We start from the raw sequence: 22885 nt of genomic DNA on the forward strand, positions 1-22885 counted from the left end.
GAGTGGTTCTGCTCTGATTAATAATGTTGACAAACTTTCATCATTTTCCACAAGCCTTTGTCTCTGGAGCTGCCCCTAACTTTGAAAGCAGAACATTTATGAGTTTCTAATATCCTTTTTGCTTTTTACTCACCTACTCTGCTCAGCATATTGTGACCTCAGTGGTTTCATGAGACTTGTTAAGCTCACCAGAGTTAAAACAAGGAGTTCTCGTGTCCTTCTCTTTTTCTGTTTCCTTCCCAACAGCTTTCGTTTTCCTTCTGTTTTGGTTCTGCTGCATCCCTTCTCCCATGAGCTAACTTAATGGAACAAAATGTTTAAAACCCCCCAATCCTGGCTCAATAAATTTCTCCTATATCAGTGAATTAAATGGGGCTGTGGAGCAGAGGAGGAGTGATACCAGATGGCCAGAAGTGAGAAAGAGGGGGCGTTGAAGTTGGGGAAAGGTAAGAACAACAACAGCAGACAGAGCGGATGGGAAGTGAGCCTTTGGGTATTAATGAGACATTACGTTAGCTTGCAGCCTGTAAAGCCATGGTTCAGATCACCATTTGTAATTTTTCAAACAGAAAATAGCTGTGTGATTTTGTGGATTTTCAGGAATGTATTCCAAATGCTGTATAGACAGCATCTTTTCATTCCATGGATGTTGTGCTCTCTTTAAAACTTGTGGCTTTCTGCTGATTAATTCAGCAGATGAGAGAGCTGGAAGATCTTTCACATATTTGCATTTTCAGCCAAATACCATTTCTTTTTCCCCAGAGACATCACAACACCATTTCTGCAGCCTGGGAAGTAGTATCTCCTGAATTTTACTTTTTATAACCATTGGCAGCCTGATCTTATCATATACACAGCTAATACTGTATTTAGCTAGAGCTGGTGTTTTCATGTATATTGACATTTCTTTGGGCACTTCTAGACACAAAGCTCCCCTTTGTTTATGGCTTCACACCTTTCTAAAACACCTGATAGGGACTGTTGTGGATTTTGTGTAATAGGAGGCCATGAGAATGGTGTGAATACACTACAGCGGTGCATTGCACAATTCAGTTTAAGTACACACATCTTATGGGGAAGTTGTCAGGTTTATTCAGGTACAACAATGAGGAGGTTAGTGCTGCATTTGGTGGAAATAGCTCATGGATGGTCAGTTGTCACCTGCCTAGTGGAATTCAGGTTGGAATAATTATTTTTTCATGTCAGATAACAAAGTTACTTGCTGTTGTACTTTAGCAGTAGAAATAGTTCTTATTTTATGAACATTTCCCAAATGCTATCAATACAAAGCTGTAAAGCACTTTCCCCCTTAATTCCTTGCTTTTGTTTAAAAATTCCTCTTTTGATTCTTCTCTTACTTGTATTTGACTGTTACTTAGTCCTGCTGCAGGCAACCTTCTGCTCATTGTTTATACACTTCTTCATTATTTAATCCCACCAACAATAAGTTTTGGAGGAAAAAATGTGGGGTTTGCAGGCGAAATACTTGGTTTCACAGATCTGGTGCTAGAGCAGCACTTTACAAATTGCATGGTTCATGCTGACAAGTCTGTAGTTTATCAGCTTTCCTCCCTGCAGACCAGACTGCTTTTTATTTCAGAGGCCTGTTAAGCTTTCCTGTGCAGCTGGGATCCCTTGGTGAGGAATAGTGGTGGCTCCCTGAAAGCTTGGAGTTACTTAAGAGTTCACAGCTTACGAAAATCCAGTGGGCAGCTCTGCTTATGGAAAGGGAAATGAGCAGGCAAGCAGTGGTGACCTGACTCCTTGTCTCTAGCAAAGAGCAAGACAGCAAAGTAATTTCAATATCATAGATTGTCTTGTTGAACTTGGCCCATCTTCTCTGCTTTCACTTTTTTGTTGCTTTGCTTAGATTTGAACCTCGGGGAAATGTCCCTAACGTTTTTCTTTTGGTGGTTCCACCCCAGTATCTGTGTGAGTCACAAAAAGGTGGAACAGCTTCGTGCACTGGCTGTCATGGTATCCAGCAGTGTTGCTATACACACAGCAAATGCTTATGGGGAGCTTTTTTGGAGGGTGGGAGGTGCTTCTTTGTCTTTGTTGACAAGAACTAATTACTAACAATTACTGACTAATTTATCTTGGAGCTGAAGAAATAAAAATTAGAGGAACCATGCAACAAATTTCATAGAGTTGTGAGAAAAATATTCTGGTTTAGAAGGGTTCCTAACATAAATAAAAGTGTACATGAGCAAGGCAGAAATTCTCCAGTTACATTCTCAAATTTGCTTTTTAAAGGCAGAATACCTGGAACATATTTCATTATCTCTGCAACAGAGTATAAATCTTGTGATCTTGTATGAGTCCTCTGCTGTATGCAGTGCATCATGCCCCTGTTGCTTCCAACTTGTTTTTTGTTTCCCACCCATTTGTATAATTAGGAAGTAGCTTGAATAATTCCTTTCTCAAGGAAAAAAAAATCTTCTAATTAAATTTCTATTCAGACATATATCCTGCAAGTAGCTTTTAGAAAAGAGTATTTCTAGAAGATGTTTCATGAGTCAATTAAATTGAAAGTTCAAGGTAAGGTTCATGTAACTTAAAAATGATTCTAAAAGAGAAGATGTATTTATTCATACCACCTAGTAGATTCCATGAGGTATTATTCTCCTTACTATTCATGTTTTTGAAGAATAAAGGCTCTTCTAGTACAGTTCTTGTGCTAACTAGATTTCTGAAGAATAATTTTTGCAGTCTTTTGTTAATATGAGTAGGGCTCATTAAACAATATTAAAAGGAGGTGACAATATAGCACTGCAATGCATATTTTAATAAGTGGTTTCTTGAAAACAGGCAAAAAAAATTCCTTGCAATGGCTTTTCATTTATCGTTTCATTTATGGGGTTTATGTATGGTGTGGTATATGATGAAGGTAATGAAAATTGGCTTAAATTTAGTTCTGGCATTTCCACTTAATTGCATCTTAAAGAAAAAAAATCTCAGTGTACAAAAATCTTTACTCTATAGAGACCTGTACAACTTCTAAAAAGTTAAATGAAGCAATGCTTATTATGAAGAATATTAATTTTAATTTTTTCTCCTCTAGCTCTAGTTATAGTCCCAGAAGATATGGCAAAATGTTAAAGCTGTGAAATAACATTAAAATGCCATTTAATGTGTCAAGGGAAACTTTGTTTATTTTTTTTCTCAGATAAAAAGACGTGAATAAAAGCTTTTTCTTTTTCTGTAGTGCTCACAGGTTTTCAAGTAGATGGAGCGGGCTGTTGCTTGCAGCAGACTGTGCCAGATGCCAAGTTGCCTAGGGATGTGTGCTTTGTTTGCTGGAGACAGGGCTTATTGTCTTGCCTCCAGGCATTAGGTTGAGTCTGTTCCACTATATAAGAAGTGATTTTTATCCTTTGAGTTAGTGGAGTGTCACATGGTGCTGTGTGACATTTTTAAGTAATGCATGAATATGATTTTTATTTTCTTATTTTTTCTTGTATATGTAGTAGGTAGCCTCTATTGAAATTTTGCAAAACCCTTAAATACCACTGAAAGCAAAGAGGGATTGCAGGTTTTGGAGACATGTTTCTATATTCTGTGCCTAAGAAATATAATAAATAAGCATTTTATCATAGTTCTTTACCCTCAAAAATATTGTCAAGGAAGAGATGAAAAGATTTGCATTTACATTATACACTTAGCGTGCAAATAGAGGACCAACAAAGTTCTGCATGATGAATGTCTGAACATTTCCTGAAAGTCCCACTAAAAAAAAATCAAATATTTTATAGACATTTGCTGCATTTATATTGGATATGAAGTAACAGTCATAATCTATTTTCCTGTTATTTCTGACTTGTGTTTGTTTCTTTCCTTTAAAATACCTCATTTTAGTGCAGTAGCCAACACAAGGTATTTGGCAAAATGGCCTGTGATCTCCTTTATTATTACAATTTGTATGTTATTATGAGCTTTCATTTGAGCTGTAAATTGTAAGTAGATTTGTCCATATTACGAGAGTGGAGTGAAAATTCTGAGCAGGGAAACTGTCGGTGGTACTACTCCAGATTGGTTTGGCATTTTTTGTTAAAATTGCCTTTGCTGGATGTTGACAGATACTCATTAAGCATCCACGTGCTTATTGAACATCACTTCCTTTGGTGCATTCATCTTGGAGACAGCTCAAGGAGGCTGAGGAGTATAAAATTTTCTAAGTACCTGTGTATTGTGGATATTTTTTCTGAAAAGTGTTGTGATGTGTCTTAGCCTATTCCAACATGACAGTAAACACTACATGAATTCATACATTGCTGGAGAAAAGATTCCAGGTTCCAGTTTGACAGAAGCCTTCCAGGACGTTGTGATACAACATGCAGCTATAAAAGATTGTTTTTGGAGCAACCCATAGTATGTTAGACCTAGCAAATCTCCCAATATTATTCAGCACTTTTCTTCTTTCATGTTTTGCACATTGTAATGCAGTTGTTGTGTTGGGTTAATGTGCTGGTGGATGATATACAAAGGTTAGTGAACATTAGGGTTTTGCATCTCACTGTGTTGCGTGCAGCCGCTCGTTCTGTGCAGACCCTCCATTAGTTCTGGGACTCAGTGCTGGCTTGATACTCACTGTTGAATTCAAAGGGGGTAAAAATGTTACTAATGAAACAAGCAGTTTTAACCATTTAATCTTAGTGTTTTGATTTCCTGCTTGATGCTAAGGTAGCATTAAACCTAAGGAATTATGTAAGGTAATATCCAGACAAATGTTTCTCTGGCAGAGGCAAGTACTTAAAGCTTCAAAGTACTCTTCAAAGTATGCTTAAATGCTTCAACATTTTAAGGTAACTGCATATTGCAAAGTAAATAAGTGTTTTAAGTTTAAACATCAGAAGACTGATGTAACTGGTCAGTTCTGACTGGTACTACATAAATGTGTCTGTTCTGAGCTAGGGGTTCCTGCCTGCATCCTGTCTTCTGTCCCTTGCATTCTGTGTAACTTCTTGAATCGAGGTTAATTACTCTGTCCCATCTTCTTGGCCAGTTTCTCTTCTACTATTTTGGCAAATAAGGTTAAGTGAACTTCCTTAGAGCTTTCAAGGTTGTGTTTTTGTTCAAGATACACAGTGGTCATGGTCTCTGTACATACTCCTCAAACTGAACCAGGTGTGCTGTAGCTTCATGTGGGGTTCTTTTGGTATGTTGGTTTGTTTGGTTTCTGAGGCTCAAACATATACAAGTTGCTTCTGATTTGGCGAGGTCTTCATTGTGATTGCTTTCTGTTGTCACATGCATAATATTATTGTGTTGATGTTGACAATGATAAGTAAAATAAAAATATTGACACACTGTTTGTCCTTCTTTAGGAAAGCCCAAGAAGAGAAGAAGAAAGTTGTTCTAGCAGGTTGTGTACCACAAGCCCAACCTCGCCAGGAGTACCTGAAAGGCTTGAGTATTATAGGGGTATGTATCTTAAGAGATGAAAGGCTTTCATAAATGTTTTCAATAGGTCAGTATCAGTATCTTGACTCTGTTACCTTTCTCTTGGAAAAAGCAGCAGAGAAACTTCCTGCCGTGTCCCTGTCCTGTTCATCTTTTTGCATTATACAATATTTAAACCTTCCTTCAGTCGAGGTTGATTTGATTTGGCTGTGGCATGAGGGGAGAAAGAAAAGGATGCTGTTGCTGGAGCTGACTTCCAGTGCCCTTTGAAGCCTGAAAATTTCCAGGCTTTGTTCAGGATGAAGGTATCAATTACCATATTCTTAAAAATATCACAGTTTATTTGCTCCAAGACAAGCCTTAAGACCTTTGATAAAATCAGTGGAGGAAGTGTAGGGGACTAGAGCATATGAATTACATAGACACAGCTGAGGGTTTGGTGGTTCTTTTTTACTTTTTACAGAATGGAAAATAGCAATGATTATTTTGTTTAAATTTGAGGCAGTCTGAAGAGTTAAATCCACTGGTGACTGACTTGTTAAAAAGCTAGCAAGCTTTACCTTGAAAATGAAACCACAGAGCTTTGACTTCAGTAATAACATACTTTCAGTATTCTTTGGGATGTGGTACTACGGTATAAATGAATCACCTTTGGAAAAGAAAAAAATAAAATGGGTGAATGGATTTCCTCTTTGGTCAGAGCCCACATAGTTATTGATCCATAACTTGATGTTATAGCGAGTATAATAATACCTGTACATATGTAGATAGAGGGGAAAAAATGAGGTAGTCACTATCCTTTGAAGATAGATGACAAGATTGTAATTTGATGTTTCAGTTTTGATGAATTTACCCTATTAAAATTGGGAAGTTTGAATATTTTATAAAACATTTTTCCCCTCTTTTAAAAAATTTTCTTTTAGGTGATGTGTAATTTCTGAAAATTAACCTCTTCTCATCATCTTTATTTGACTACCTAGAACCACTGTTTCATGAAAAATATTAGTAGTTTTGTATTTTTTACAGAAAGATTTTTGTCAGGAGATGGATTAGGTGTTAATGCAGTGTTCCCAAATACTTTGTAACTAGACCTGAAAATACTGAAATGTAGTTTTTGCAATAAAGATGCTGTCCTCTAGTTGTCATTGCTGTGGTAAAATTTACTTTGCTTTAAGTAAGAGAACCCTTGGATCAGAAAGATCTTAAACTTGAGGCAAAACTATTAACAAAAACAAAGCTAAGAGCATATATTGTCCATGTTTGCAGTTTGTACATTTATGATTTTCTTCCCATTTTACAAAGAATGTGTGTGAGAGGGTGACTGTATTTAAAGGACAAGACTTATCTTACTATTGCAAAATATTTTTGAAAGGCAGTTTTTGCAGAACTGAGAAATAGAAAATGTTCTGCTGGCAATAGGGTATTGATTCTACTTTAAAATTTTAATCATTAAGGGTACAGTTTTGGAAATCTTTCTTTAATACCAGGTTGGTCTTGTCTTCAGCTTGGCTGAGAGACAGTTGATTTATTGTTGCTTGTATAAGTTCTACTATTTTCTCCCCCTCTTTTCCCTCTTTTTTTTTTTTTCTCCTTTTCAATATTTATTTTAAAGGACTGTGTTGTCTGAGAATGTGTTTATTTACCAGCAATTTTAATTCCCCCAGGGGGGGCTTTCTAAAGACAGTGTGTCAGAGGCTCTTTTGCTTCTCTTGTTAGGATGGAGGAGGAAGTTGCGTTGTAACTACCAGAGAAATTCTAGTAAATCAGAGCTTATTTTGATCTGCATTTGAAAAATACTGACTGAACTTCCACTGTTCTTTATTTATTGCCTGATTTGGGCAGAAGGAAAGGAAGGGCAACTTCATATCCTTCTTACAGTTTGTGATGTTACTGTGCTTATGTGTTTCTTTAAAGTAATTGCTGCTTTATATACATAATGTGGGTTGATGCATAGGCTGTGTGTAAGGCAAACCATAATGTCACAAGGCAAGGTGAAGGAGCTCTTTTCTGGAACGGGAAAATTCTTGGCGGTAATAAACCTGCCAAGGGTGTAAAGTACCTGAAGCACATTAATGATGCATTGCAGAGGCTCACTGCCAGTTACCCTCAGGTGGTTTCCAAAGCTTGCTCCTTTGTGTTTGTGGTGTACTCACTTCAAACCCAAGTGCGTGTGCAGTGCACTAAGAGACATCAACTCTCCTATGCAGAGTTATCCCTCACTTTTTGTTTTCAGTTGCTGAAAAGTAGGATGTGTGTGCCGCTTGTTTTGAGGGGATTATAGGGGAAGGAAAAGGAGAGACAAGGGGGGTTAATGATTTAGTTGACAGGTTATGTTTTGGGACTTGGGAATGGATGTAGGTAATCGTAGTGTTTCCTCACTTCCTGAGCTGCATACAAGAACACCAAAACCCTTGTTCCCACTGATAGTTCAGCTATTGGAATGGGATATTTTTTTTTCATTGACATTTTCTGGAGTTTTAAGGTGCTTGATCTCCAAATGATGCTATGTGTTGGAACCCCTGGTGAGGTTGCTGAGGGTTTTTAGATCATGAGAGGCTTCACAAGACCCATGTATCTGTACTTGAAATCATCAAACTTGTTATGCAGACTTTAAGCATGGGGCCTAATCCACATATGTATTCCATTAAAGGCATACAATAGCTCCACAAGTGAATGAATCCTAAATGAGCACTCCAGTTCTCTATCCTTCTCTATCCTTCCCAGTGTAACATCTAGCATCAAAAACCTATCACCTTCTGCCATGCACCCATCACCCAAGGGAAGAGTTTCAGCCTGTACTTTCATCTGCACAAACCCACACAACCAATCCAGTGTTGCTTCTCTAGAAGGCTGTAAATTAAATATTATTCTGTGTTGTGAAAAATTCCCTCCTTTGCTGCTACTTTCTGAGTCAGAAGGTGCAGGTCCTGTGCATGGTAGGGTAATGCAGGCTCTTTGGCCAAGGTGAGCCCGAAGCCACTGCTTCCAGGAGAAATACACAGCCATGAAAAGCCCTCTGCCAAGGCTCCTTGCACTCTCCTGACCTCCAACTAACCCTTTCCCCTGGCTGTTCTACTGTATAAGGCAAGCTTTAAGTAATTTTCTTTTCATATCCAGTTTGAAACTCTGGAATGGGATTAGTGGGAGTGCTGAACACTCCCAGCAGCAGCACTAGGAGCACTGCTATAAAATAGATGGTGCGGCATAAGAAGTGCTAAGTGCATTACAAAAACCAGGCACTTTATTTCTCAAGCTCTACATCTGTAATTGCTATACACTTCTAAGTTTAATGCACCTTATTCCTCCATTTGTAAAACGCTCCAGTGAGTGGAGCTTTAGTGGTGCCATTGTGAAAGGAAATCACTGGAACCTTACCAAGATGCCAAGCGTCCCTACATCCCTACTGCTTTGGCCTCATAGATGAGGAAGATACATTGTACGGTATTTTGGTGGTTCAGCTCATAAAAGTTTCAATGATATTTGCAAAACAGAGAAAGTGCCTACCTTGCGGTGTTTATAGGGCCAGACTGCATTCAAGATTGCAAGCCTGTCTGCTGCCCTTAAAACAGAGCCTTGCATAAATGCAAATATCCAATATGTACTTCATGAAAATCAAATTTGATGGAGTTTTACTCTGAATTATTTGAATTAGCAGAACTTCTTGGAAAGCATGCTGAAAACCTGGGAAGGTGTGGACACTCTTCTTTGTAACTTACGGCTAAGAATGATTTCATACAAATCTCAGCTGGTCAGCTTTGGCTTTTGAATTCCCATGTTGATATTCAGATAGGACACTGGAACATGGAAAGTCAGAAAAGAGTGTCAGTTAAGCACCTGCTTTTAAACTGAAAATTCGATGTGCAAATAGAAAATGTCCATTTCTGCATAGGTTATGTACTAACCTATAAATTAAAGGGCGTAGCAATTAATTTAGATAAGAATTATCCGTCAGCTATGTCAGTGTTTAGCAATGAAAATCAGTTGTTTATGTGCTCCTCTGGGATAGTCTCCTTTCCTTTAAAGTTTCTGTAGATCCTCCCCTTAGAATACATTCCTAACCCAGAGTAATGCCCATTACTATGGTCAGTATTGTCAGCAAAGGTTTTAAACACAGATGTTATCCCTCTGAAGCCAGGGTGGCTAGTCACATGCCTTTTGAAGTTATGTATTAAGCCCTAGATTTATCTTGCCTAAGTGCTGTAATTTGAGAGTCTGTTTTTCTCAGCTCTCTTTATGGTCAATGAAGATAATTATCTCTAAAATAATTTAGATTTTTAGAAGACCTGAAGTGCCTTTTGAAGCCATGCTTTTCCCTTTTACTGGCTTTAGAGAGGCAATAGGCTGCATAGTCTTTTAAAATCCAGCATTTGGCAGAGATCCCTAAACAAGGTGAGATGAAACTGAGAGTTGGTGAACTGGAATTAAATTCTCCAGGATTATAAGTAGCATGTTCTAATTAACTAAGATAGATTGTTTTATCTATGTAGTGACCATTTTGTTTCTTAACAACGTCAGTGAGAATCAACTTGTAGGGTTTTTCCTAAATGAGAAAAAAAGGTTGTTTTACTTCAAGTAGCTGTGTATAGATATGTATAGATATGCTCACTCCTAGGGTGTTCATATTGGATCTTAGGAAAAATTTCTTTATGTAAAGGGTGGTCATGCAATTGGACCAGACTACTCAGGGAAATGGTTGAGCCACCATCCCTGGAGGCATTTAAAAGTCATGTAGATTGTGGTGCATATGGTTTAGTGGGGGGCATGGCTGTGCTGGGCTATTACAGATACAAATGATTGTTGAGTTGTACTTGTGCCTGGTTCTGATTCCACCAGGAGTGGTTAAAGATTTTTCCTGGCCTTTGTTTCCACTCAGCCTTGATGCTGTGATAAAACTCTCTTTATCCTTGCTTTTTCACCATTTTTTTGTTCTGGCTACTCTTTCATGGGTTTGTGAGCCTTGCCTGGTTCATACCAATCTCTTGGCCCATACTAATCTCAGCTCAGATTGATTCATCAGCACTGATTTGTGGTGGTTGAGTGTGTTTTCCTTCTTTTTCTTTTTCTTTTTTTTTCTTTTTGCATAGTTCTCAGCTGTCAACTCCGTTCTGTCTGTAGCTCCTGTTGGCTTCACCTCCTAATGGAGAACCATTTGAAGTGGACATTAAGTCCAAAAAGTACTTAACTATGCTGCAAACAAGGTCCCACAAGATCTGTGGAGCCAAGTGGGGTGCACTAACCATACCCAGCAGTGGTGTCCTGCTGTCAGTCCTGGGGTTTTTTTTTTTGAGACACTGCAAAGAAATGTTGAGGAATGGTGTAATTTCCATTCATATACCTCCAAGATGTCTCTGTGCTTCATGGACTTCCTGATGCTTCATGGAGACATTATTGGACCTCTGCTCTGAAGGTTTACACATATCTTTGATACCACTCCAGAGCAGAATTATCCATAAGGTTAGTGAGATGTGAGGAAAAGAATCCAGCAGACCTTTATATATGCAAGAAAATTTAATTACTATGACTTTGTAAATTTTTTTCCTTCTTCGTTTCTCCTCCCTTTTTTTTTCCAAGTAAATATCTTCTAAACCTTTCCCTCTTCTCACTTCAGATTCACTTCACATTTTCTAAGATACTTTTATCTTCATAAATGCAGACTGGAAGCATTCCACATATTTTTCTTGAGCACTTGGGGCTTTAGCCAAATAATTTCCAATAATCAAATGAAAAATATTTAATGTGGGAAATAACATGTAAGGCAGAATGAACATCCATTTATAGGTGCAGATCTCATTATCTCTCAGACTTATAATTTTAATTACTTACATGAGCCATCTTCTTGACAGACATATTGAGAATAATTTAATTTATCCAATAAAATGAAGATGCAATATAATGGTTGGTAGGGTTTTTTCTGCTTTTATTCAACAGGGGATTTGGAGCAATGCAAAAATTCCTCAGATACACAATGCAGAAAGTAATTAGTGGCTTGGGTTATGAACCACACATTTCTCATATTTTAAATGCTTAAAATGGTTATGAACTTAAACAGTCTAGTACTGAGACATATAGCAATAATGTTTTAGGTAATATAACACAAACTTTGTTCCCTGTCTGTAGTGTAGTTTTGAATGTGTACACTTCTATTTTCAAGTGGAATTTTTCTATTTAAAAAAAAAATATAGTAGAAAATATGTATGTTAAATATCTTGAGTCATAATTTTAAAAACTGTATCCAAAATGGGTATGTACAGAAGTATGTAAATATGCATGTGTTCCATATGACTGCTTACATGTACTTTGTTTACAAGTTGACTGCTAGATATGTCAGTATATCTTTTGTGTGAATGCTTGTGATTCAGTAAATTATTTATTTATATATTTATTTTTCAATAAAATTAATAAAATGCAGACATTAGCAATACTAAAACTTAATTTCTAGAAATCATAACTACTATGCTATATTCAAAAATCTGAATTATGGACATCCCTGTTTTAAAAGGCTATGTTTCAAGTGGTTAAAAAAAAAAAAAAAAAAGAAAAGAAAAAGAAAAATACTTTTACATGGACTTGATCCAACATCTAGACAAGGAAAGGAACTGACTCCCCCTCACTTCAGCTGGGAATTTAAAATCAGACTCTAACTATAGGTGAGCTTTTTTTAAACTTCTATTAGACTGATTGGAAAAATGAATGTGAAGTAGACAAAATTGTGTGGTCTTGTATTTATAGGAAATGGCAAGCTCAGTGGTTCAGGGCACAGAGACTTAATGGCTTTGATGCAAGGGATCCAAGCTGCAGGCTCCTTGTTGCAGACCAGATTCTTCTCTTGAAGCCCCTGCAACTTGTGCTTTTCTGCTTGTTTTGGAAACAGGCTGGAAAAGAAGCTCCAAGGAAAAGACTGCTAAAATCATACTAAATCTAGTTCATGTAATGTACAGCTTAGAGGAGCAGTGTTTAAAAAGGAATACTGTGGAAAATTTACAAAATAACTTAAGCGTGACAAGCTGGCTTTCCTGCATTGTATGTAAATGTCTATAGTAGAATTGCACAGAATAGGTGGTGTGGATGAAAGCTCTGGAAAGAATCTCAGCTTCAATAATTCCTAAATGTTTAGTTGTGCAGTGTTAATGTTGATTCCTTCTATTTTATATGCCCAAATCTTTACAGTGTGTTGGCCATTGACTTTAAATAAAAACTAATATATCTATTATTAAATAATTGAGCTATTTATCTCATTATTGGTGAATTTTGGTGAAAATGTAAAACTAAAATATAATTTGTTGATTTTGTTGCAGGCATTATATAATGATCATTAAATATTATTCTGTGTTGTGAAAAGCATGAGGGCTTTTCTCTCCATTTCCAAACACAGCCTGCATCAAGTTCAGGAGAATGTCTTGTCCTCTTAAACTTCACAACAGTATTTTTAAATTGCCTCCTATGTTTCAGTGTCTTTCCCCTCCAGTACCTCATTAGTTTTCTTCCCTCTACTCTGCTCTGACAATATCCTCAGCTTTTGGTTGTGTTCTATACTATCCACTGTTTTGCTGTGGAGACTGGGGTGAGGGAGCACTTTGGCTTGAGTTTGAGCCACACAGGTGCTGAGTGCCTGGTTCACCATTGCCTGTCACAGACCACGAACAGCACTTAAGGCCTGAACTCTTTTCTAGCTATTTGGGCATTTTTGCCAAACTTACGGGAGCTTGCCGTATTTGAGGACAAAATTTGGTTTAAATTGGGTGGTGAATTTTAAAGTTACTTTTGGCAGATTGTCCAAGATCCACAGAAAATAAAAACTGGCTAAAAACAAAGCCTGAAATTCTTTACTGCCCCTTAATCCAGAAGAAGACACTCTTGAAAGACTAGTTAATATGAAAGTGTGTCCAGTTGTTGACGACTTCAGTATTTACCTTCTGACTTTTTTTAGGTTCAGCAGATAGATCGTGTAGTAGAAGTTGTGGAGGAAACTATTAAAGGTAAGCATCACACTTGAACTAATTGCAGCTAGTCTGAAACATGTAAGCATTAGCAGAAGTGCTGCTGGTGTGTTCTTTTCTGACCTAACACTTGCTTTGTGCTCTAGCTGACTCTTTGGGCAGCGCTATACTTTGTCATGTATGCTTTGTATAAGTGATAATTTCAGAGATGTTTTCTGTCAGGAGCTCTGTGGGCTGTTGGTTTCACAGGATCAAGAGGATACTTCAAGAAATCATTTCATCTGTGTAGATTGGTGTAGAGTATTGTATAAAGCTCCTGCACTATCTTAGTTGAGTATTACTCTTCTACTTTCTTTTGTTTAGTTCTCTGGTATTTTCTTCTTTTCCCATGTTTTGGCTTACCTCCCTTAGCTCTTCTCAGCAGGGTAGATAAATTATTTTCTGGTTTAGTGTTCTTTTGTAACTGTGTTCCTTGTTCTCTCTGGCTTTGTTTGTGTGTGTACTCTTCGTACTTTGCAGTGAAGGAGAGAAAAAACCCAGTATTGTTTCTGCAGCCTGACCAGTAAACATTTGCTTTAAAATAAATATCTTTGTCTGGGTCTTTCTGGGTTACCTAAGTTTGTCTCCATTACTTATCAGGCCATAAAAATTACTGTTCCATGAAGCTTTAAATTATAAGATTTAGTTTAATTGGCTGTACTTTCAGTATAAACAAGTGTCTAGTCCACAAGGCATTGTCAGTAACTTACATGCTGGAATATGATTTTTTTTTTAATTACAGCAGTGCAAATTTTTAAAGCAGTGCAAATTTTTAAAAGGAGAAAAAGCTTCTATCACGAAATTGTGTAGTGTGGTGTAAGGCTTCTAGAGCTTGTGGTTTGAAGGCCTTAAGATTTCATGTTGCTTTGAATGCTTTCAGGAGTGAATCCTGTACTTTCATGTACTCCCAACCAAAATTTTTCCCAGATTGTCCTTAACTTATGGCATCTGTTTTTCAGGGGTACAACCTACTTTACCATACAAACAAAGAAGAAATACATTCAGTACATTTTTTTATAATTATTTACAAGCCAGACTGTTTTCCCAGAAACATCATGGTGATCATGACGATATGTTGGAAATGAGGATGCTTAATGATTTTTACAACTGTATTTCAGATCCCTCTCTGCTTTTTCATGAATTTTATTTGTTTTTAAGGGACTAAGATTATAACCTGGGTCAGCATGCCCTCCCTTTACAAAAATGGACTTTGTAACATTTATACTGACTCCAGATATTACTGCATTTTTGATAACATAATTAGTCAGGTTATGGTGACTGAATGTTATATGACGAGAAAGAGTACAAGTAATCTAGTAGCAGCTGTTAAAGTAATGCTTTTCACTGAATGGATTTTTAGATTTTAAACATTGATATAGTGCTGGAAAATGATGTTCATAGGAATGCTAATAAACATTTAAACTAAAAAAGATTTAATAAACAATAAACTTTAAGAAGTGCAAATTTTTTGAAAGGTATTTGTTCCTTTCTAGCTTACTAAAAGTGATTTGAATTAGAAGGAGAAAGGGAGCTGCTGAATTCCACATGTAGTGCCAATTCCATCAGGGGTTTTCTGAAAGATAATGGAAGGATTTATGAAGTTTTATTGGAAGAAAATGTACAAAAACCAGCTCTCCGTTTTGAGAGAGACATTGACATGCTGGAGAGAGTCAAACAGAGATGTTTAAGAGACTGAGGCTGGATCACTTGCCCTCACAGGAGAGCCTGAGAAGGCTCAGGGAGAGGGATCACATCAAAGTGTATAAATACCTGAAGAGAGGGTGCAAAGAGAAATGAGACAGACTCTTTTCAGCAGTGCCCACAGACAGGACCAGAGGCAATGGGCACAAAAAAGCACTGGAGGTTCCCTCTGAACACCATGAAACACATTTTGACTGAGGATGACCAAGCACTGGCTCAGGTTACTGAGTGTGGTGGTAGAAACTCCATCCCTGGCTGTATTCAAGTAGTGTGGACGTGGTCCTGGGGAACTGGCTCTCAGTGGTGCTCCTTGAGTGAGGGTTGGACAGAGTGGTCTCCAAAGGTCCTTTCCAACTGTAACCAATCTGTGACAATAAAATTGCAATTGGAAGGAGAATCAAGTTGGCAGAGATCATAGCATATGATGATGGCTTACTTTGGTAAAAGCCAGCCATAAAAATAGGAGCTTTCACTTATATTTCTTTAATTTACTTAAAGAAGCTGCATTATTTTATATATTTTGGAATCATCTGCTAATGGAGAAGAATGTGAAGCTCTTTTTCTGTTTTATGAGGAGTCTAACTGTGAACTTCCATTATCCAAGTGAAGTAAAATACTGTAGATAACAGGACTGTTGATTAGAATATTTTATTATATAAAATAAATACACAGTAGAAGATTAAATTAATATAAGATCAAATGAAATGTAACCCTTTGTTTTCATGAGTCTACATTGTTGGTAGCACCTTCTGAAGCTGCTAATGCTTTCAGGAGATGGAGGTGTTGTGGGACAGGGGATTAATTATGAATTCTGAATTCAGAGCCAGCTTACACAGGTGATTTTTGAGTATCTGTCATAGCTGAACAACACCATGTTTTTCACCTATTTTTAAAAGAAAAGCTAAAGGTTGCATGGCTGGCATACTCTTGTAGTGTGGTTATGTATATATTGAAAGCTTAAAAATATTATATATTGAATGTTTCAAAAAATGTTTGACTGAATAAGTGGAACTTATTCAGAGCTTCTGCGCTCTGTAAGACAGCACTGTATATTGGTCAGCCTTACTGAATTGTCTGGATTTTTCTGTCCAAATTCCAAGGTGGAAGCAGGTTACCTTGATGCTAGTTTTAAGTCTAAAAGTCGACCTTTCGCTGACTTCCCCTTTCTTAAGTGGTACCTTAGGTTTTTCTTGGATACTTGAATTTTGTATTACACAGTTTATAAAAAGGGGAAGTTTGTAGAAAGATTTTTTTTCTTTTTTTTTTTTTCTTTTTTTTTCATAAAAGTCATCATTTCAATTTTTCATGCAAATGTCTTCCCTGTTGGATTTCATTGAAAGTTTGCTGTATTCCCAAAGAAAATTGATTTCTTGGAATTATTTAGAACTTTTTGTACGAAATATGAAAGGGTTTCTTCTAGATTTTTTTTCTCAATCTTAAGGGCATTGTCAGGAAGACCTTTTCAGAACAATTCCATTCTGCTGGGTCAAGAGATGATGCTTTCAAGAAATATATCTTTGCGGTGGTTTTTACCACATGTCTGTGAAGACAGTGTAATTGTTAGTTCCCAGCCTTCCATTGAGATAATGCTGATAAACATTTTTATGTGACTTTATCTTTTTATCTTGCTTCATCAGAAAATGAAAAAGAAGGATGTACACATTTGTTTTTACACTGACAGCTAAAAGAGCGAGAGAGACTTTTAAGAGGCTCAGTGATTTCTCATTTTTATGCCATCCTAGCTTTTATCACAAGTGTTGAATTGAATCTTTGAAATTTCCTAATTAGCAGGTGAATTAGCAGGTAAATTGTCACTTCCAGAAGCAATCTTCAATAGCAGTGCAGTATTTGTATGCAGGTCATGTCTAATTAATATTTATACTGTGTCCCAAGATATATTTTAACTAGAGGCATCTTCATGTACTTTTCATATGATATGCCAATTTATAATCTGAAACCTATATACTGCCTGTGAGGAACTAGATAAAGTAATTCATTCACAGTCTCAGAAATGAGTTTCTCAAAGTGATGGCCACAGTTGTGTAGCCACTGTGTCTCTCAGTTTTCCTGATAAACAGAATGGTTTTGTCATGCAGGTTCTGATTTAACAGTTCAGTAAACCTTGCTTCATCTGCACACTACCCAACTTTTAAGTTCGGGTTACATCAATTTTTACAACATTAGGGCACTGTTCCCACTCATTTGCTTAGTTTTCCAGTCAGGTGTCATGATGACATAGAATGTTAGGAAAGTATTGCTAAGGAGTTGTGGTGTCTGTGATCTAGGTGAAAACAGGCCTATAATTGATGTGTGTTTCATCATGTAGTAAAATTTCTGTTTAGAATATAAAAGTTACTTAGGATGATCAGTTTCTATAGTATGCTGCAATAAGCTGGAGATTTGTCTTTGGTGGGAACTGCAGAATGTCTGTGGTGACTGCTCAAGTCCGCTTTTTATGAATCACTCTAAAATCTGTCTTTGAAAAAAAAACCTGTGTGAGTATACAGGCTTGGCTATAAGCAGTTTACAGTAGGCAAGAGAATACATTTGTTCTGTATTAAGGAAGAAATGTTAACTGCTTAATGGAGAAATTCCTCTTTTCTGGCTTTGAATTTAGGTCTTCAGAGATTTAGGTCTTTCCCCTTTCCTTTCTAGCCATGCTCTCAAATCCCATGTTACTAAGGGTTTGTGGGGGTGGGAGGTGTGGGACCAGAGTATTTGTGTACAGTCTGCTTTTAGCTTAGGCCTTAGGGAGATGAGGGACATAGGTTGAATTGAGTTTAGTCCATATTGTGTCTGTCTAATGCTTTCACAAAACATAGTTTTACAATGGGTCATTAGACCCGATTATAAAAAACAACCAAAGGAAATGGTTGAGCCCTTTATACTTAACATAACCTTTCTCAGTTTCAGTCACGTTGACCTGTCTGGTGAAGCTGCCCATCCATTCCCAGTTTAAACATTGACCATTATTTGTGAAACTGTTTAATTGTCCTCATGTGGTTAGCAGTTATGGATTCATGATACTTGCAGTGTCTGTCTGTATGAAAATGAGATAAACGGTACCTATATTATATATAGGCTGAAGTGTAGAATTTCTACAGGATTGTCCACCTGAGAGTGAGTGTGTGTGTGTGTGTGTGTGTGTGTGTGTATATATATTTGTACGTATATGAATGCCAGAATGTTAAATAGTATTTGCATGTGCTACTTGATTTCACTATAATCTGCTGGTAATGGTAGATAAAATAGTCTTTCAATTTCTGTGATTGTGGGAAGAGTAGCCTTAAGAAGCTGATGACAGGCCAAATGAAGAATAAAAATTGGAGGAGTCAAGAGTTCCTGAAGAAAAGTATCATTTGGCTCCCAGTCAGGAAACTGACTGTTTGTGCCAAAGTGCAGCTTAAGGAGGGTCAGAGGGAGGGTGGTGGCCTCATCAAGTCCTTGTTTCTATCTCCCTTGAAAGAACATAGAAAGGGGGGGTGAGGGGGGAAGTTTTGTGTGGGTTGTTTTATTTATTTCGCTGTGTGGTGGGTTGACCTTGTCTGGCTGCCACACCCCCACCCAGCTGCTTTCTTGCTCCCACTCCTCACGAGGGCAGTGGAGAAAATAAGATGGGATAACTCTTGGGTCATGATAAGGACAGGAAGATCACTTACCAGTTACCATCATGGGGAAAACAGACTCGACTTGGGGGAAATTAATTTAATTTATTGCCAATTAAAAATAGAATAGAGTGGTGAGAAACTATAGCTGCCTTCCCCCACCCCTCCTCTTCCCATGCTCAGCTTCAGTCTCTCATCCCAGACTCCACAATCTCCTCCCCCTGGGTGGTGCAGAGAGATGGGGAGTGGCAGCTGAGGTCAGCCCGATACAGCCCCTCTGTGCTGATTCTGCTTCCCCACACTGTCCTGCTGCAGCCTGGCATTCTTGTGCGCTGTGGGGATCCAAGAACTGCTCCAGCACAGGTCCTGTGCAGGGGTGCAGTCCCTCAGACGCAGGCTGCTCCGGTGTGGGTCCCCCAAAGGCTTGGTGCAGTCCCTGCCAGGAGCCCTGCTGCAGGCTCTGCCCCATGCAGGCTGCAGGGGATAGTCTGATTGGCGGTGCTCCTCTCCAGTGGCGGCAGGGGAACCCAGTGGGTTCCTCACAGCACCTCCTCCTTCTCTTTCTCCTCCTCCTCCTCCTCCTCCTCTTCTCACCTTGCTGCTCACAGGGTTTCCCCTCACACTTCTCACTGCCAGGCAGTGTTTTTCCCTTTCTTACACCTGTGACAGCCGTGGAGCTCTGCTGTGCCCTGTGGCAGGGCTTTTGGAGCCAGCTGGATCTGGCACTTGGCAGCCCTGGCCTCTTCTTGCAGAGGCCCCTGCGGCCTCCTCTACACATCCTGGGAGCAGTACCATGTCGCTAATGCTCTTTCTAGGAGGTAGAATTGTCTTTTAAACTGAGATTGTGGAAAAGTAAAGGCACTAACTGAAAAAACTGTGTTCGAGGCAGGTTGGATAAGGCCTTGAGCAATCTGGTCTAGTGAGAGATGGACCTGCCCATGGCACAGGGGTTGGGACTGGATGATCTTTAAGGTCCTTTCCAACCCCTTAACTAAGAATTCTATGATTCTGTGAACTTGTGCCAGGGGCTGTGTTTGACAGACTTAAGTAAGTTGGGTGGGATTGTAATCATATTTTCAGTGGGCAATACAGAGAGCTACAGTGAGTCAGTAACTTGGGGCCATGGCTGTGAATAAAAGATTCATCACTCATTTGTATGTATCAATCACTGAGGTTAATGGCATAATGTGGTATGTGTCACCTGCCTCTGTTTTGTGTGCCCTGGGTTGGAAATTTTGGAGATACTCCTATTTAAACAAAATGATAATTTTTTTGTTGTTGTCAAAACATTGTGGGTAGAAAGAGTGTCATTACTCAAACAGGTAGGTTTTTTTTTCCCTTCTGTTATTTAAGAACTACTTTGACAACAAGCATTGGCTTATAAAGGACCTGGCTGGAAGGTGTCCCACACCAAAACAAGGTGTATGTTTTTAAACAAAGCTTTTTTCATGCAGCCAGATGCTTCAGTGAGAGCACCAGGTTGCCAGGTTTTGATTGCTCCTTTCTGACTGCTTACTAAAAGTGTGATGTACTGAAGGGTATAGTAACACCATGGTTCATGCCAGTATCAGTTTGGAGAGTTTAGCTTTGTAGACTGTAATTTAAATAAAAATGTAGAGCATGATTAGGAATGCACAGTAATTGTGGAGAAAGTGTTTCTGGATAGGCAGATTTTGCTTTTGTAAAACATCGGTAGTGATGTGGCTCAAGATTAAAATTGTCTCTGCTGGGGCAAGAAATTTCTTTACCATCCACCGGTTTTTGCTCTTAGAAGAAAGTTTATTGCCATTTTTGCTGTGTCTGTTCAAATGCTTTTGGGCATGCGGGGACTATTAGGTGTGTGAGATGATCCAGGACTTTAGATAGGTTTTGTAATAATTTTTCTCAGTGTAGTTGTTTCATTGATTTAATTTATAAATCTGATAGAACTGACTATCCTTATTATAACTGTCATTGTTAAGACTTTATTTTGTAAGTAGCTCACAGAAACTGAGTGGAAGATAAATAGTGCTACAGAAGAAGAAAACAAGCAACTGGGGGGAAACAGATTGAAAAATCTCTGTAGTGCAATTGTGAGTGCTCATTGTTAAATGAGCCTGTGATGTGCACGGAAAAGGTGCCTTTTCTTCCAGACCTGTATGTGCTCTTTTCCACACTTTGAGTGAATGATTATCTTACAGCAACCCTATTTTCCTGTCCTATTCACATTGATTAGACTCACCTGGATAGAGAATCCTTGTGGCTGGTATATGTAAAGAGTACCTGATGATTTTGCACTCAGTGAGAAGTTCAGCTCAGCGTTTCACTCTAAGGCTAAATTTGTTCTGTTCAGCCTGCTTACCCCAAAACATTAGGCGAATTACTTGTGCTGCTGCAGCTGGCTCTGGCAACCTTGCTTTCAGCACTTCCCTTTTGCTCATGATGCAGCCTGTTTTATCTGATTCAAAATGTCTTTTCCCTTGGAAGTTTCTGTCCAGGATCTCCTGAGGTTTTGAGCAGAATCTTTGATCCTTATCAAATGCATTTCTTCACAGAGAGGTGAGGACAGAGGGTCAGGGGAACTCTTCCTGTAGTCAGTTCTTAGTATTGTCCTTCTGAGCTGTGGAATTGTGGCTGGCATTTTGAGTTCACAGGAGATTTAACGTTCAGGCACTTTTTCAGAAAGACAATAACATTGCATGATCTCAGAATAAGTAAGGTGAAGCTATTGAATCCTGAAAAAAAAGCAATAGTGCCTTAATAAGGCATTTCAAGTGCTTTTGCTGCAAGAGAGGAAAATACTATGGATGTGTCAAAAATGTTCTTGAATGCTTAAATTCTTAATTTAATTTGGTGAATTTTTCACATGGACAGTAATTGCTTGTTAATAGTTCTCTCTTGTTTTGTATGACTTCTTGTACAGTACAGTTTTAGTGCTTACAGATATTGTTACAATTGAGTCATACACTGGAGACATACCAAGAATAAAGAGGTATTGCATGTTTAATGGAGAGAAAGTGGTGTCTGAATTTTAGCAATGTGGGACACCTGCGGACCTTTTCTACTGAATATCTTGGTTTTGAAATTACATTAAATGAATTTTAAAAAGCTTCTGTCTTCACTGGTGTCACACTCATATTCCAGAGTCTTCCAAAGCAGTATTATTGTTGGATGCTAATTCCAAGTGCAACACTTACTAGTTCTCTGTATTTCAAGCTAGTTGCAAACGTGCTGTATGCTTAGTAATGCCTGCACATTTCTATGGAGCTTTTTGATTTGGAAGAGGGTGCAAAGCAATCTTTTTTGAAAGCAGAGACTGGATCAATCATACCACCTGCTATCAGCATCCTAATGGAACTGGATGCCTGGCCCAAGGCATGGTGCAGTGACACACAAGGAAAGATCAGTAACTCTGACAGTCAGAATTATTCCCTGTTCCTGCCTACACCAGATGAAGGAGTTTTACTGTTACAGAACATTCTCATCTTCCCTGATCTAGAAGAGGAATATATTAGTTTCTTGGTCAGGAGCAATGCATATACCTTTCACTTAGGTTTGGCTTTTCTTTGTTCCCTGAATTTACTTGAGACAGGAAATGCCACTGATGACATTCAGGGATGCCAGTGTGCTGCTGGCCAGCTGGGGTTGGTTTGGGTGGGAGCATCCACACAGCAGGGTCCTAAACCAATTATGTCCTTATTTTTGCACTTGTGTGTGTCTGACAGCATGTGATTGCTCTGGGGAGCTTGGGAATTCCTTTGAAATCAGTCATGTCTGCTGTGGGACAGCATGTTTGTGCTGCAGGGCAGGGAGAAAAGATGGGAGAGGAGCTTATGGTCTGCCCTTGCTTAATGCTTCCTTTAGTCTTTATTACTGCTTTTGGTTCTTCTTTACACTATTACCTTTATTTTTTCTTAGAAGAAATGTATTACTTTGTTTTCCCTTCATAGGCTTTTACCTTCCTTTCCTTAGCTACACTGCCCCTATGTGCTACTTTTTCCAGTGCTAACCTTGAGGAAAGGAAACTCTCTATTCATTAAGAACCAAACAGTGGTGGAAGGAAATGTGTGCAAGAGTACATGAAATAGTGCTTAATCCTGTTCCCTAAAGATGCTGGAGAAGATCAGAGAGGTTGGTGAGAGACATCTGAGAAGTGCAGAACAGTGCATTGGCAGCTGTGCTGTGAGGAAAAAAGTGTCTTTCAGGAAATGGTGAATAACC

The 22885-nt window shown here is 38.3% G+C and overlaps 1 protein-coding gene across 2 annotated transcripts in view; it reads left to right on the top strand.

Annotated features, from left to right (window-relative positions):
* Positions 1–22885, top strand: part of CDKAL1 (CDK5 regulatory subunit associated protein 1 like 1) — a 388807-nt gene that overhangs the window by 116134 nt on the left and 249788 nt on the right. For both annotated transcript variants that reach the window (XM_063403595.1, XM_063403604.1), the window contains 2 exons: positions 5328–5424; positions 13331–13379. In XM_063403595.1, coding sequence (XP_063259665.1) covers positions 5328–5424; positions 13331–13379 — 146 coding nt within the window. The remainder of the gene's footprint in view (positions 1–5327; positions 5425–13330; positions 13380–22885) is intronic.

This window comes from Prinia subflava, chromosome 1 (genome assembly GCF_021018805.1).
Source record: "Prinia subflava isolate CZ2003 ecotype Zambia chromosome 1, Cam_Psub_1.2, whole genome shotgun sequence".
Taxonomy (NCBI): Eukaryota; Metazoa; Chordata; class Aves; order Passeriformes; family Cisticolidae; genus Prinia; species Prinia subflava.